The 16,572-nt window shown below is 42.9% G+C and overlaps 1 protein-coding gene across 3 annotated transcripts in view; it reads left to right on the top strand.

Annotated features, from left to right (window-relative positions):
- Window positions 1-16,572, top strand: part of plxdc1 (plexin domain containing 1) — a 293,884-nt gene that overhangs the window by 223,979 nt on the left and 53,333 nt on the right. For all 3 annotated transcript variants that reach the window (XM_026257640.1, XM_026257639.1, XM_026257641.1), the window contains one exon: window positions 6,896-7,018. In XM_026257640.1, coding sequence (XP_026113425.1) covers window positions 6,896-7,018 — 123 coding nt within the window. The remainder of the gene's footprint in view (window positions 1-6,895; window positions 7,019-16,572) is intronic.

Below are 16,572 nucleotides of genomic sequence, written 5' to 3'. Positions count from 1 at the left end.
AAAATAATCATTTGGTTTTAGCCAGGTTTCAGTCAATCAGAGTAAATCAAAATTATTATCTGTGATCATTTCATTTACAATAACTGCTTTTGGATTGAGTAATCTAATATTTATGAGCCCAAACTTTAAAAATTGTTTTTGTTCATTTACTTTACATTTTTATGGTTTAATTACGATAAGATTTTTTCTAGATCCTACATTATATTTATATTTTGACCTCACTATTCGGGGCACAGACACAGTCTTAATAGTTTTTACAGCGCAAGTACTTTTATCATTTAAGCGGGTGGAACAAAACTCATCATAATAGTTATTTGAGAATTGTCTTACTAGTCAAATGGAGCGAAGTGTCCTGGAGATGTTGTCAGAGAGCAGCTCCGCTCCGACTCTGCTGGGGTGTAATCCATCAGCGCGAAACAGTCTAGGACGCTCACAGAAAAGATTCCAGTTATTAACAAATAGCAGTTTCTGTTCTTTACACCATGACAACAACCATTCATTTAAAGCAAAAAAACATGACAAAAACATGAACCAAACCCCAAAACAGACATGACAATTAAACTTAATTTCAAAGTGAAGAGCAATGTGCTACATTTCTACAGTAATAAAATATTCAAATATAAAAACCTAAATAAAAAAAAATAATAATATAGTTATTATTATTATTATTGTTATTATTATTATTGCTTTGCAAAACTCTTTAAGGAAATGCTCGGTTAGCACAAAACATAAAATCTAAAATTATTATTTTTACTGCATATATATATATATATATATATATATATATATATATATATATATATAAATATATAAATATATAAATTCAATTGTTAATACAAAATTCATGAAAAAAGTTTCCACTCTCACACATATTTAAACACATTCTCAAAACTAAGCATCAACTTTACCAAAGTAAAAACCTGAGATCTGCACCTAAGAAAAAAAAAAACTGTCAAAACTAAATATTTTAGTTGAAAGCATATTATTTTTTGTCATAATCAATCTTTAGCCGCATATGACACACAAAACCTGCATAGAAAACAGTATATCAGTCCGTATCAATTCTACAATTCAAAACGTCTCTGTTAAATATGTAACCCTTGTTCCCCGAAGGAGACAATGTAGACGTTACATCGACCGACAAATTGGATTCTCGCTAACGAACCATTGCACATTGGCATGCAATTATTGCATCCAGCTTCTCTAGCTGATCAGAGTGTGAGAATAAAAATGTAGCAGGTGCAAAGGCTGAGCGGTGGTACAGCAGCCATGGCGACAGGACATGACGTTTCTATTAGGCAATGGGGTTTACATACGTATCTGAGATGTTCTCTTTTAGTTGTTCACCGTCAACGTCAAGTGAGATCCTTTACCAAAGCACAATGGATGCTGCCTCTTCCAGTGCCCTGTGCAAGTCGCCTGTGTGCCTTTTTGGTATAGGCCAGTACTCACAGCAAAAAGACCATTCAACATTATCGTAGGACTACCCACTCAGTGAGATTGGATAACACTGGGAAAACCCGTTCCACTTGGAACAGGGATGCTCTGAAACCCCATCCTTCCCGAAGGAGGTTTCAGAAGCAAATACACATATGGACTTCCTTTTAGGTGTACATGGAAAATTGGAGGTGACTGTAAACCTCTTGGAAATGGCAGAATTATCATGGGGGAAACAGGGGCTCTGAGGCTATACCATGGAGTTTAAACAGATGGGATCCAATAAGGTCTCACATAGGTAACCTACTCTTCTACCAGTTCTCTAGGATTCATTGAGTGAAGGCCTGGCGCCGGACGTTCCGGTGGATGGAGGAGCTCAACATGGTCTACAATATGGACACTGTGAAATAGTTTTTGCAAGCCAACAACAACGGGGCCTCTCAGTGTCTCTACCCATCTGAGGTGAGAACACAGGAGGATACCGGCTCTACATGAGAGCTATAGTATCTAGCAAATGTGTAGCCAGCACCCAAGAGTATTCAACATTTCTAATAGAGTGAGCTCGCCACCTAATTGGGCAGCCAGGGCGATGGCATCCACAATCCATTGGGCCAACCTCTGCTTAAAGATGGCCTGCCCCTTATGCCAGCCTCTGCAACGGACAAAGAGCTGGTCTGAGGTCCTAAAGCTTTGTGTCCGGTCTATGTAGCATCTCAAGGCCAGGACAGGACAGAGCAAGGCTAGGGATGGATCTGCCTCCTCTGGGGGGAGCGCTTGCAGGTTCACCACCTGATCCCTGGAGGGTGCAGTGGGAATCTTGGGCACATAGCTAGGACGGGCCTCAAGATTACCTGGGAGTCAGCCAACCCAAACTCTAGGCATCGTCAACCGAAAATGCGTGCAGGTCCCATACCCTCTTGATGGAGGCAAGTGCAAGCAGGAGTAATGAAATTACTTTAATTACTTTAATTACTGATTAATGAAATAAAAAATTATTAATGAAAAAAAACTTCAGCTCAAGTGAATGCAAAGGCTCAAACGGGGCCTACTGTGGTATTTTAGGCACTAGAGACAGGTCCCAAAAGGGTATGGAGGGGGGCCGGGGAGGATTTAATCTTCTGTCATACCCCCCCCCCCCCATTGAACCTGATGGCCAGGTCATGCTCATCTAACAAGTTCCCTTCCACGGGGGGTAATAGTTAGCAGCAATCACAGCGACATAGACTTTAAGGGTGAAGGAAGACAGCCATCAACCCTTGCTGAAAAAATTAAGCATGACCCTGACAGGGCATCTCCAGGGGTCTTCTCGATGAGAAGAGCACCACTCAATGAACAGGTTCCACTTCAAGGTGTAAGTGTGTCTTGTAGACGGTGCTCTTGTCGAAGTGATGGTGTCTTCTACCACTTGGGGTAGGTCACCAAAAACCTCCGTGTCCCATCCAGGGGACAGACATGAAGTTTTTAGAGCTCTGGACACAGGAGCCACAGAGTGCCAAATCTCTGAGTCAGTGGATCCTTCCTCAGAGGAATCTGCCAGGGAGGGTCTGTTGTGAGGAGCACTAGTTTGGGGAACCAGGTCTGAGTGGGCCAATACGGCGCCACAAGCAAGACCGGCTCCTCGTCTTCCTTTACCTTGCACAATGTCTGTGTGAGAAGGTTTACTGGGGGAAAAGCATACTTGCGCAGGCCCTGTGGCCAGCTGTGTTGCCAGAACAACTGGCAGTGAGAGGTTTCTGGAGAGCCAAACAGGCTTACCTGAGCGGCTCTGAAACATCTCTAAATCAGCTGGACTATCTGGGGATGGAGTCACCATTCTCCCGAGACCGTAAGACAGGTTTTCTGCCATATGGTTGCACAGGCCCAGAATGTGAATGGCATGAAGTGAACTCAGAACATTCCAACTCCAAAGAAGGAGGTGGGGGGTAAGTTCCGACATATGACAGGAGCGAATACCACCTTGTCGGTTGATGTACACATCGGTCGCTGCGTTGTCCGTTCAAACCAGCACTTGCTTGCCTGATAAGCACATTTTGAGATGGTTCAAGGCAAAATTCACTGCTAAAATCTCTAGGAAACTGATAAAACAGTGCAGATTGGGGCCCATCCAAATCCCAGACACTGAGCGCCTGTTGTATGTGTCCCACCAACCCAGTGATGGAGCCATCTGTGTAAACCAGAGAAATGTAAGACCTGACAACGGAGTGAAGGTTTGGTGACAAGCTGGTGTAACTTGGACCCACTTAGTGCCATGCTGCCACAACCAACTCAGGACTCGGCCATGAACCAGTTCTAAAGAGATCTCATATGCAATAGCCCTAGCAGTATAGGTGCCACTGCATCTGCCATATGCCCCAGGAGCCTCCGAAAAAGATCTACTGGGACCGCCAAAATGAATGAATTCAATGAATTCAAGCAGGTCAACACCGACAGTGCACATTTCTCTGTGAGGCATGCTGTTTGTTTGAACGAACCCAACTACCCAGAAAAGATATCCTAAGTAGCAGCAGGCTTGCAGGCCGAACCTCGCTCAAAGAACGCTAAAAGTCATGACTAGGAGCAAAATCTAAACGTAAGCTAAATGCCAAAAGCAAAATTTGATTTTGGCCACACCTCAAATGTTGTCTTGACCATTTATATATTGTCTTTACTCGGGGTATCATAAATCATATTATCTTACCAAGCACGTGGACCAAATTGTCCCGCTCTTGCAGGGTACATTTTTGGACATGATTTCTATAACAAGAATATGATACATTTGACAAATAACTGATGGTCAGGAATGTTTCAAGCAAGCAGATTAAACATGAATATGAATCCTTAAGCTATCCAATAGTTATTAAAAGACAATAAGTGATTATAAACATGGTTGTCAAATGTGTGGGTTACATATAAATTAATATGGAGTCAAGCAATGGACTGATATTCATTTATAAGTAATTTTGAGTTTATTGAATTCACTATAAAAAACAGTTCTACCAGAAAGACTCGGAGAAGATATTGTAACTATCATCCATTTATTAATAACCCAGCAAGCTATATATATATGGTAGTATTTGGCGTAGACCCCATCCGTAACTAGCAGTTCGAGGGTACGGATTCAATATTTCCTGCCTGAAGATGAAGGCAGGGGCACAGCCAACCCCCATGAGGTTTTAGGAAGGACCATCCTGTTGGTGGTGGGGTGGTTGGAGGGGAAGAACATCCTGCTGTGGTAAAAAAGATGGAGAGAAGAAGCTCCGTTACTGGTGAGAGAGGAAACCATGTTGGTGTTGGAGGGGTGGGTAGTGGTGAGTGAAGCGTTCAGCATCTGCAAACTCAGACAAGTGTAATCACAGGTTCATTATACTTCTATTATTAGAACGTGATTGGACAATTAAGAAGGTAATAGGTGACGCTAACAATTGAGTCTTCCTGACAGAACTTATGCTAAGCTTTCATTTCCTGTGCCATTCTCTGACATAAAGATGTTCTGTGGAGACCACATGTTAAAAGGTCCCCTTAGGAATTTCAGTCTGGTTCTGCTAGGTGGGGGGAAGTCAATCCAAGGATATTCGTTATTACACTCATGGGTTTACATGTGATGGCCGGCATTGCATCTCGATTACTTGCCCCAAATTTGACAATCTCTTCTCCGAATTGAAATTGTCAATAATTGTTCTAATGGTGTTAATATTGAAAGCTGTTCTGTGAAAGATTTGGTTGGTTGGTTATCTTGCTTCTGACTTGTGGCACTAGGAATTGATTTACAACATCATGTTGCCTTTCTGAGGAATTCGGCTCCTCTTGTTTCAGTGCTCCTGATCCACTCTTTAATTTGTCTGTTTCGGGTCCGATACTCTACACTTTAAATTTACTTTAAATGCATATTGCCCACCGTTGCTCCAGGTGCAAGGGCCCGCTTGCAGCCTTAATTCATATTTGTAATTTTCTAGAGAAGTTTCTTAGTCATCAGACAAATGGCTTTCTCTGCCTCCCCTAGGCAGCTGTTATGCACGAATACAGTACATTTAAGAAGTACTTGGCTACAAATCAATCCGAGAGTTATGAGTTTGAATGTGTACAATGTGCTACAGTATTTATTGTACATATAATAGAAAAGGTTATTTCATCACTTCTTTGCATTTCATCAGGAAGTAGATCCTAATGTTCTAATGTTAAATGTTATAGATGTTATATCAATTACATAAGTTAGGTAATTCGTTTATTTTTTAATGTGTCAAGTGTCTTTTGTATTACTGTAAGATCTTTAGTTCATCAACAAGGATTAGAAATATGCATCTTGTATTGTTTTCTATTTATTGAAAGTGACGTGACATAGAGCCAAGTATGGTGACCCATTCTCAGAATTCGTGCCCCGCATCCAAAGTGCACGCACACAGCAGTGAACACACAACCGAAGCAGTTAGCAGCCATTTATGCTGCGGCACCCGGGGAGCAGTTGGGGGTTCGGCCCCTTGCTCAAGGGCACCTAAGTCATGGTATTGCTTGTCCGAGACTCAAACCCACAGCCTTAGGGTTAGGAGTCATACTAACCACTAGGCCACAATGTACTTAACTGATTGTTAAAAGTACTAAACTGAAAGAAGATCATACTCTTGTATTTCGGTGATTAAATGAAATGTTCTCATTACATTTTACAAAGATCTTGTGTTTGGAACAGTGATTAGGTTGACTAAAATATATAACTGCAATGGAAGATTTAGAACAGATTTTGAAAGATTGACTAGTGGTGTTACAAGTGTGATCAGGTTGGATTTTTTTAGTTTTGAAAATATACCTTTCATGGTAAAATATTACCAAAGTAAATTATAAAATTTTATCAAATCAATAAGATGGATCTGAACACCTACACAGATGTTAGTCTTGATTTCATTACCATCTATGCAAAAAGGGGCAACTTAAGAATATTGGACCATGTAACATATACTGCATTGAACTCTGAACAGTAGATATGTTATATTCTGGTATTTCTGGTATTTTTGTGTTTTTTTAAGTCCTTGTTTTATGAGTGAAAAAGTGTGCTTGTTGGTAATAAACTTTGCTAGATTAATGCAAGAATGAGACGCATAATATTGTTCAGCAGTTTTCGAATGTAAAACTACTATGGCAAGAAAGATGGTGTGGGAAAACTGTGGGAAGAGTTTTGTAAAAGGTGACCTAAGTATTGAGAAATTAGTACTAGCAGCTGTATATAGTTATATTTTTTATGGTGGTTGTATTTGAGATTGAAAAAAATAATAATGCAATTTTAAAGGTAGTAATTACAAAATAAATAAATAAAATTCCATAACCTATATAATTAAACAGAAATAATGTTTTTTTATCCTGGTGTGGAATAATAATGCACAAAATATGTATCTTGATTAACATTGCCTCTTTGTGAGACACAACTAAAACAATATAGCCTTTTTTGTGGGAAATGTTGTATCTTATGCTTGAACTCTTCATATTTTTGTAGGGTTTATTTTCACTGGAGAGATAACACACCGCATGCTGACTGCGACGCAGTATATTGCTCCACTCATGGCAAACTTTGACCCCAGTTTTTCCAAAAACTCCACTGTGCGGTATCTGGACAATGGTGAGTTCACCTAGGATTAGTGCATTACAAATCATAGTATGTTGAAAATGTTTTAGCAAATGTGAAGTTTGTGCTATGGTGCAGGCACGGTGTCACAGTGTCTGGTCTGTGTATCCATGGGTGTCCACTAGTAGTGGTCTCACTTCCCCATAGTCACCCCACTGCAGGCCCTATATTTCCCACCAACCTTTGTCTGATTCATCATTGTTAATTGCATACCCATTAATTGCACTCAGCTGTTTCCACTTTCATCATTTTCACCTGTCCATATATACCCGTTCTGTTTATATCTGTTTCATGGAGTCCTTGGTTTATGTCACCCTGCTTTCTCGTGTTCCCTGGTGTTTTTCGTGTTTCTTGTTTTTGGACTGCTTTTGTTACTATTGACCTCTTGCCTGTCTGGACTACGATTTTTGGATTTTCCCTTTTAAACACTGCTATTGGTTCTCTCGGTCTGTGTGTACATTCATGACACACGGCAAGGAGATGAGATGTGGCTCTAAATGCAGCAGTTTACTTTTAATTTACAAACAAAGCAAAGAAAATCCATGAACATGCATTGTTGGAGAAGGAGAAAAAACAACTTTGCAAATGATAAAAAAAAGACAATACTAGACACTTGGCTGATGGTTGGGCTGACCAGAAGACCATAGTCACTCCGGTGAGCTGAAGGACTAATGAGTACCTTTTAATAATTTATTTCAGTAATTCAACTCAAATTGTGAAAACTTGTGTATTAAATAAATTCAATGCACACAGACTGAAGTAGTTTAAGTCTTTGGTTCTTTTAATTGTGATGGTTTTGGCTCACATTCAACAAAAACCCAACAGTTCACTATCTCAACACATTAGAATACTTCATAATAATAATAAATAATTATAATAAAAAAAATCGATTTAGTGAACTGTTGGCCTTATGGAAAGTATGGTCATTTACCGTACATGTACTCAGTACTTGGTAGGGACTCTTTTTGCTTTAATTACTGCCTCAATTGGGCATGGCATGGAGGTGATCAGTTTGTGGCACTGCTGAGGTGGTATGGAAGCCCAGGTTTCTTTGACAGTGTCCATCAGGTCATCTGCATTTTTTGGTCTATTGTTTCTTATTTTCCTCTTGACAAAACCTCATAGATTGTCAATGGGGTTAGCTTCTGGTGAGTTTGCTGGCCAGTCAAGCACACCAACACCATCATCATTTAACCAACTTTTGTGGACAGGTGCCAAATCCTGCTAGAAAAAAATGGATTCCCTGCTAGAAATCAGAATCTTCTAAAAGCTGGTCAGCAGAAGGAAGCATGAAGTGCTCCAAAATGTATTGGTAAACGAGGGCAGTCAAGTCAAATCACCTTTATTTATATAGCGCTCTAAACAAAATAGCCCAGCCTGCAGCTCAACAGATGTCTGCCCGAGAGCTGCCAGCCTAAACACAAGGCACTCTTCAGCTACCAAAATGCTTGGAGGTCTCCGACCCTCTTGATGGAAGTGAGAACAATCAGGAGTGCTGTATTAACAGTCAGGAACTTTAGCTTGACTGATTCAAGTGGCTAAAAGGGACCCACACTGAAGTCCAGCCAGAAGAATAGAGAGATCTTAGGAGGCTTTCCACAAAAATACTTAGCAGCTTTGATAATGTAGCTAAAAGCTCAAAATGGAAATATAAAGGATTACTATTAACTGTAATTATTTATAATCATTTATCACAGCTGCCAGAAGTAACTGTAGAAGAAATAAATTACAATTAACTAATCTGTTTGTCCAGGGTACATTCAGTGTAATGTCATATCAACTTTCAATTTTCGTGGCCACAGAAAATAGCTTTCTTACAGTAGTAATGCATTAGAACATGTAGCAAGACTGGCACATTAAAGTGACTTTGTTTGCAAACAACGACCAGAGAAACCAACTCATTAAATTATACACAAAATGTAATACGATTCGGGAGGAGCGCATCAGATACTTAGCCTAATCAACACAGGTGGACCATAATCAAGTAATCAATCCCATAGTATAAATATCGCTGACTTACCTCTATCCATTGACGGTTTATCAGCATGCTGGTTCGCTTCGTCTGTCACCTTACCACAGACCCAGTTTTCGTACCAACAAAGAGAGCTAAACAGGGGATTTATAAGACCTGCTGCTTTTTCCTACCCAGCCAAACACGGCCGTTGAGCAGCATTAAGCGTCATCGCGACAACTGCTCTCCTCGCCAAGCCACACGTCGTGGCCAATAGACCTTGCAAACTCCGAGCTCGCCGAGCTCGACACAACGATCGTGACCGAGCTCTCCTTGAGCGCTGGATTGCAGCAGAAAGAATCCTACCAGCCCGGGCCGAACCCCAGTTCTCACCACGGCTCAGCCTTTAACCCCGGCGTTCCTGCCAAGTGGCAGTTTGAGGCCGCTTCCTCTAGCGGTGCAGACCGCGCGACGTTAACCAATACATTTTCAGGTGAAGACGCTAAAAACAGGTTCTCCTTTTTCTTCATTGGATTTTACGGCATTTGGCATCCCAAGTGTTGCATCTAAAAGCAGGTTCGCGGCTAAAGTTTGTTAAACGACATCATGACGCAGTTCCGTCTTCTTCTACTAGTGTTTTATGGCGGTTTTGGCAAACCAGTGTAAAGGTGCATTACCGCCACCTGCTGATCTGGAGTGTGGATTGCACATAGATTTGGACTACAGATACAACGTTCCGTCGGATGATGATGTCACCTTTAACCACGAAGCCAAGGCATTACATTCGCCTCACCGCGCACGTTTAAACCTCACTGAAATTATACAGAAATAAGTTCCATGATTAAAAAAAAAAAAGAAATGCTTGTAAATCTCTGGATAAAGGCGTCTGCTAAATGCTAAATTTAATTAAAATTTTAATTTCCATGAAAGTTTTCTGGTAGGACCAAATCATTTAGGGACCTATTTCACCATTCACCGGCGTGATCACTCAAAATTCATTTAAAATGCATCTGCCCTCGTGTTTTGACGCAGCAGTGTCTGCTCCCGCAGGAGCCTTTCCCTTATCTCCCCACTGCCGCAGCAGTGTCTGCTCCCGCAGGAGCCTTTCCTATACCTCCTCACTGCCGCGCAGTGTCTGCTCCCGCAGGAGCCTTTCCTATACCTCCTCACTGCCACAGCAGTGTCTGCTCTCGCAGGAGCCTTTCCTTTACCTCCTCACTGCCGCAGCAGTGTCTGCTCCCGCAGGAGCCTTTCAGAATCAGAATCAGAATCAGAATGAGCTTTATTGCCAGGTATGTTTACACATACGAGGAATTTGTTTTCGTGACAGACAGAAGCTCCGCAGTACAACAGAATGACAGCGACAGAACATAAAACACATAATAAAAGAATAAAAAATACAAATATGTAGACAGTGAATGACAATATACAAATGACAATTGTAGGCAGGTATATTACAAAGTGAAGTTATGTATGTACATATATATTGTGTGCAAAATTTAAGTGTATACTAAGTATGTGTGTTAGATAAATAAAGTGTGTGTGTATATAAATATAAAGTGTAGTGTGTTCGCCATTATTGTCAGCTGTTTATAAGATGGATTGCCTGAGGGAAGAAACTGGTCCTGTGTCTGGTCGTTCTAGTGCTCAGTGCTCTGTAGCGTCGACCAGATGTCAACAGTTCAAAGAGGGAGTGTGCTGGATGTGAGGGGTCCAGAGTGATTTTGACAGCCCTTTTTCTCACTCTGGATAAGTACAGTTCTTGAATAGATGGGAGAGTTGAACCGATGATTCGCTCAGCAGTCCGGACTACCCTCTGTAGTCTTCTGAGGTCAGATTTAGAAGCTGAGCTGAACCAGACAGTTACTGAAGTGCAGAGGATGGATTCAATGATGGTGGAGTAGAACTGTTTCAGCAGCTCCTGTGGCAGGTTTAACTTCCTCAGCTGGCGGAGAAAGTACAACCTCTGCTGGGCCTTTTTTACGATGGAGTCAATGTGAATGTCCCACTTCAGGTCCTGAGAGATGGTGGTTCCCAGGAACCTGAATGACTCCACTGCAGTCACAGGGCTGTTCATGATGGTGAGTGGGGGGAGTGCAGGGGGGTTTCTCCTGAAGTCCACGATCATCTCCACTGTTTTGAGCGTGTTAAGCTCCAGGTTGTTGAGACTGCACCAGACAGCCAGCTCTTTTACCTCCTGTCTGTAAGCAGACTCGTCACCGTCCTGAATGAGGCCGATGAGTGTGGTGTCATCTGCAAACTTCAGGAGCTTGACAGAGGGGTCCTTAGATGTGCAATCGTTGGTGTACAGGGAGAAGAGCAGTGGGGAGAGAACGCAGCCCTGGGGAGCTCCGGTGCTGATTGTACGGGTGCTGGATGTGTATTTTCCCAGCCTCACTAGCTGCTGCCTGTCTGTCAGGAAGCTGTTGATCCACTGACAGACGGAGGTGGGCACGGAGAGCTGATTTAGTTTGGGCAGGAGGAGGTTTGGGATGATCGTGTTGAAGGCCGAGCTGAAGTCCACAAACAGGATCCTCACATAAGTCCCCGGTCTGTCTAGGTGTTGCAGAACATAATGCAGTCCAATGTTTACTGCATCGTCCACAGACCTGTTTGCTCTGTAGGCAAACTGAAGAGGATCCAGCAAGGGTCCAGTGATGTCCTTCAGGTGGGCCAGCACCAGTTTTTCAAATGACTTCATGACTACAGACGTTAGAGCCACAGGCCTGTAGTCATTTAGTCCTGTAATTTTGGGTTTCTTAGGGATGGGGATGATGGTGGAACGTTTGAGGCATGAAGGGACTTCGCACAGCTCCAGCGATCTGTTGAAGATCTGTGTGAAGATGGGGGCCAGCTGGTCAGCACAGGATTTCAGACAGGCTGGTGTAACACAATCTGGGCCTGGTGCTTTTTTCCTTTTCTGCTTCCGGAAGACCTGGCGCACCGCATCCTCGCTGATCTGAATTGCAGGTGTGGGGGAGAGGGGGGATGCAGGAGGTGAGAATGGTGAGAGTGCTTGATTGGAGAGGTGTTCAGGATGGGTTGCAGGAGCTGTTAATGGTGTGAACGGTAGTTTGGAGAGGCATTCAGGGCTGGTTGCAGGAGTTGTGAAGGGTGTGAATGGTTGTGTGGGGAGGCGTTCAGGGCAGGTGATGGGTGTTCTTTCAAACCTGCAGTAAAACTCGTTCAGATCGTCTGCCAGTCGTTGATTCTCTACGGTGCTGGGGGGTGGTGTCTTGTAATTGGTGATCTTCTTTAGACTTTTCCACACTGATGCGGAGTCGTTGGAAGTGAACTGAGTCCTTATTTTTTCAGAATAATTCCTCTTTGCCACTTTGATCTCCTTTTCCAATGTGTATTTAGCCTGTTTATACAAGACATTGTCCCCCTTCACGTAAGCATCTTCTTTGGCCTGACGGAGCTGTCTGAGTTTTGCAGTGAACCACGGTTTGTCATTATTGTAAATTAGTTGAGTCTTTGTAGGAATACACATATCCTCACAGAAACTGATATATGATGTTACGGTGTCTGTGAGTTCATCCAGATCTGTGGCAGCAGCTTCAAAAACACTCCAATCAGTGAGGTCAAAACAAGATTGTAAATCCTGCTCTGCTTCATTAGTCCATCTTTTTACAGTCCTTGATACAGGTTTAGCTGATTTTAGTTTCTGCCTGTAGGACGGTATAAGATGAACCAGAAGGTGATCAGAACGTCCCAAAGCTGCTCGTGGAACAGAGTGAAATGCATCCTTTATTGTGGTGTAACAGTGATCCAATATATTACTGTCTCTTGTGGGACATGTAACATGCTGTCTGTATTTTGGCAGTTCACGGGACAGATTGGCTTTATTAAAGTCCCCGAGAATGATTAAAACAGAGTCAGGGTGTTGTTGTTCTGTCTCTGTGATCTGATCAGCGAGTTTCTGTAAAGCTGAGCTCACATGCGCTTGAGGATGGATGTAAACACTGACCAGAATGAACGAGTGAAACTCCCGCGGCGAATAGAACGGCTTGCAGTTAATGAAGAGTGTTTCGAGATTTGAGCAGCACGTCTTCTTTAACACAGTTACATCTGTACACCACCGTTCATTGATGTAAAAGCATGTCCCACCGCCGCGCGATTTCCCCGTTGATTCTGTGTCACGATCCGCTCTAAACAGCTGAAAGCCCGGCAGATGGAGCGCGCTGTCCGGTATGGTGTCATTCAGCCAGGTTTCCGTGAAACACAGAGCAGCAGAGTGTGTGAAATCCTTATTTGTCCGAGAGAGCAGAAGGAGTTCGTCCGTTTTGTTGGGTAGAGAGCGGAGATTTGCCAGATGGATGCTAGGCAACGGCGTTCGAAATCCGCGCTTCCTGAGTCTGACGAGCGCTCCCGCTCGCTTCCCCCGTCTGCGCGTCCTGAAGCGCTTGATCAGCGCCGCCGCTCCTCCGATAACAACGTTCACTAAAACATCTGAATAATTGAAATCCGGTAAAACATCTTGTGGTGCGTTCTGCCGAATGTTCAGCAGTTCTTCCCTGGTGAAACTGATGGCAGGAATATAACTAAAGACAGGACAAACTAACAAAAACACAAAAACATATGCGGAGCTCGTCACGGAGGCAGCCATCCTGTATCGGCGCCAGCGATCCTCTGCCTGTACCTGCCTGTACCTGTACCTGCCTGTTCCTGTACCTCCTCACTGCCGCAGCAGTGACTGCTCCCGCAGGAGCCTTTCCTGTACCTCCCCACTGCAGTAACAGTGTCTGCTCCCGCAGGAGCCTTTCCTATACCTCCCCAGCGTCTGTTAACACGCAAAAAAAAAAAAAAAACACACATCACTTCTGCTTGAAGGTATGCCACGCATCTTAGGTTGCGGTGATAGCATCATGTATCGAAAATAGCCAAGACGATATTAGGCCCATTCTCCAACCAATGTTTTTTATTACAATTATTAGGCGGCCTACCATAATTCGGCTATCAAACCGCTCTGTTATCCCATATCAGCACTGCACTTCACGCTCGCCCGTGCTCTCAAAGTATGATGTGAGCCCGTAGGTGGCAAAGAAGTCTCCATCCACAAATAGACATACATCGTTTGCAGATACAAGGTATTCCATCTTACTTTAACAGGTAATACGTGCCATATTTTAAAGGAGCTCTGACTAACGGAGTTTAATACCACAGTTACGTTAGAACGCATCTCATTCTGGTTCCAGGGGCGGCGCGTCGTTCCCACCATGAGGCATGTGGTCCGGAGCGCGTACGACCAAGGCATCATTTCAACCGAACTCAACCCAAATATATGAACTTACCGGGTTTTGAATACCTTATATTTAAGGCATTCGTTTACGTCCATATTAGGCTTAAATCATTGGACTCTACTATCGTAAAAAAAAAATAATAATAATAATAAAATAATAAATAAATAAATAAATAAAAATAAATAAATAAAACAATAAAAAAATTAATAATAATAATTCACAGGACAAACGAGATGACAGTAGTGCCGACTACATGAACTAGAAGTTTTAAATATAGTATTCTATATTTAATGCCAGTTTATCAGTACATTCGAAAGTACATTTTCCGATTTATTGGTAATTCCATAGGCTCTTTTCGTGCACCTGCATGGTTAAAATGGCAAATAGTAAGCCCAGACAAGTATAAAGAATTTTTCTCTTACTCCACCCATGCACGATTACATCGTCGATATGTGCCATCGATCTCACGTGCTGACAATATGATGATTCGACAACGACCACATCACCGATACATTGCACCTATTTGGGGTACACTGGCACAGGAAATCCAATTTATTTTTGCACGCTTAATTTCGAATACAATGACTGCACCAAGATTTTTTTTTTTTTTAAATCCTGTCAGATGCTTTCCCGCTTAAGCAATCTTGGACTTTCCATCTGAACACCAGCGAAGCTTACCCGATTAAAAAGCCCGATTAACCCCACAAAAAAATAAAAATAAATAATAATAATAATAATTTTCGATCACCGAGTACATCGCAGCTAAAACAAATTTTCCCTCCGATGGCAAGATGTACCCATCCAATACCGCAAGTTACACTTTTGCCGAACACTAACGGGTGCTTCGCATATAAAACAATCTCAATTGCTCAGATGCTGCGAGAGTCCTCCCAGTCGGGTTTTCTTTTCCACTCTCCCCGTCCAGTGAGGCTTACCCGTCTGATGCGTGTGCTCCCTTCAGACGTCTGGCTAGAGTTCTTCCGGTCGGGCCTATGCTTGCCGGACGCAAATGAGTCTCATCCATCCGATGCTGTGAGTCAGGAACTCCCTTCGGATGTCGCCAGAGTCCTCCTTGTTGGCCAGCCCAAAGCTTTTTATCTGCTAAACCGAGAGGACCCAGACGTCCGTCATCCTGAGTCTCAATCTCCTGTTGGAGGCTTCATGGGCCCTCTCGGTCAGCATCAGGCCCTTCACCCACTGAATAGCAGGGGCTGTCAGCCAGTAGGGCCAGTACGCCGACACCGTGACCTTTTCCGGTCGAGGCAACTCGGGTCCTCCCGGTCGGGCACCACAACCACGCTGCTCCTCCTCATCCGCCGGTAGGGCTCACCGTTCCAACGCCAAAAGCTCCAGTTGAGCATCGGCTCGAGCCCTACCGACCGGGCGCCAACAACCACGTAGTTCACTAGTTGCAGCCGGTAGGGCCTACTCTCCCAACGCCCAAGTCGCTGCCTCCAGAGTACATAGGCACTTCCAGCCTGCCAATGAGACGACTTCTCAGAAACCAAATCAGCCCCCGCCAGTACTCTGTGCCTTTTTGGGGGGGGCATTCTTTAAACTGGCGGCTGTCCTCTTGTACATTTGCCTTTTTGGGGGGTACTCTAGGTTCGGGCCATTCCCGAGCTCGGAGCCCTTCCCTGGACAGCACGCCAAATACGCATACCATACCTCAGCTAATTATATGTAAGAGTGAACTAGTGAAATGTAATTAATTAATAAGATTCGGGAGGAGCGCGTCAGATACTTAGCCTAATCAACACAGGTGGACCATAAATATCGCTGACTTACCTCTATCCATTGACGGTTTTTCAGCATCCCTCCTCCACCCCATCTCATCACTTCAAGTTCACTTTATAAATAGATGGGGAAGGGGGGTACTCTAGGTTCGGGCCATTCCGGAGGCTGGAAGCCCTTCCCCGGACAGCATGCCAAATACGCATACCATACCTCAGCTAATTATATGTAAACGTGAACTAGTGAAAGTTTTATTAACTAAAAAACTAACACCAGGGATGTAACAATTCACTCAACTCATGATTCGATTTGATTCGCAATACTGATTTCACGATTCGATTTTCTTGCTATTTTTGAAAGACAAATTATAAATGAAAAGGTGTCCTTTTATTATTGCTTGGACACAATGCTGCACATTTCTTTTTGAAACAGATAGATCTCAAATAACATAAATAAATTTAAGTTTTAAATCAAACCCCAAATCTAATTAAATGAGACAAAAAAAAAAAAACCTCTTCATTCAAAATTAGAGGCAACCACTGCCTTTGAATCACAACCCAAACAAAAATGCTTGAATATAAGCAGCATGAGCAGTTTTGTAAATCTGAATTAGATTTTAT

The sequence above is a fragment of the Carassius auratus genome, unplaced genomic scaffold (genome assembly GCF_003368295.1).
Source record: "Carassius auratus strain Wakin unplaced genomic scaffold, ASM336829v1 scaf_tig00214405, whole genome shotgun sequence".
NCBI lineage: Eukaryota > Metazoa > Chordata > Actinopteri > Cypriniformes > Cyprinidae > Carassius > Carassius auratus.
The sequence above is the reverse complement of the archived record's forward strand: the minus strand, read 5'-3'. Positions and strand labels throughout refer to the sequence as shown.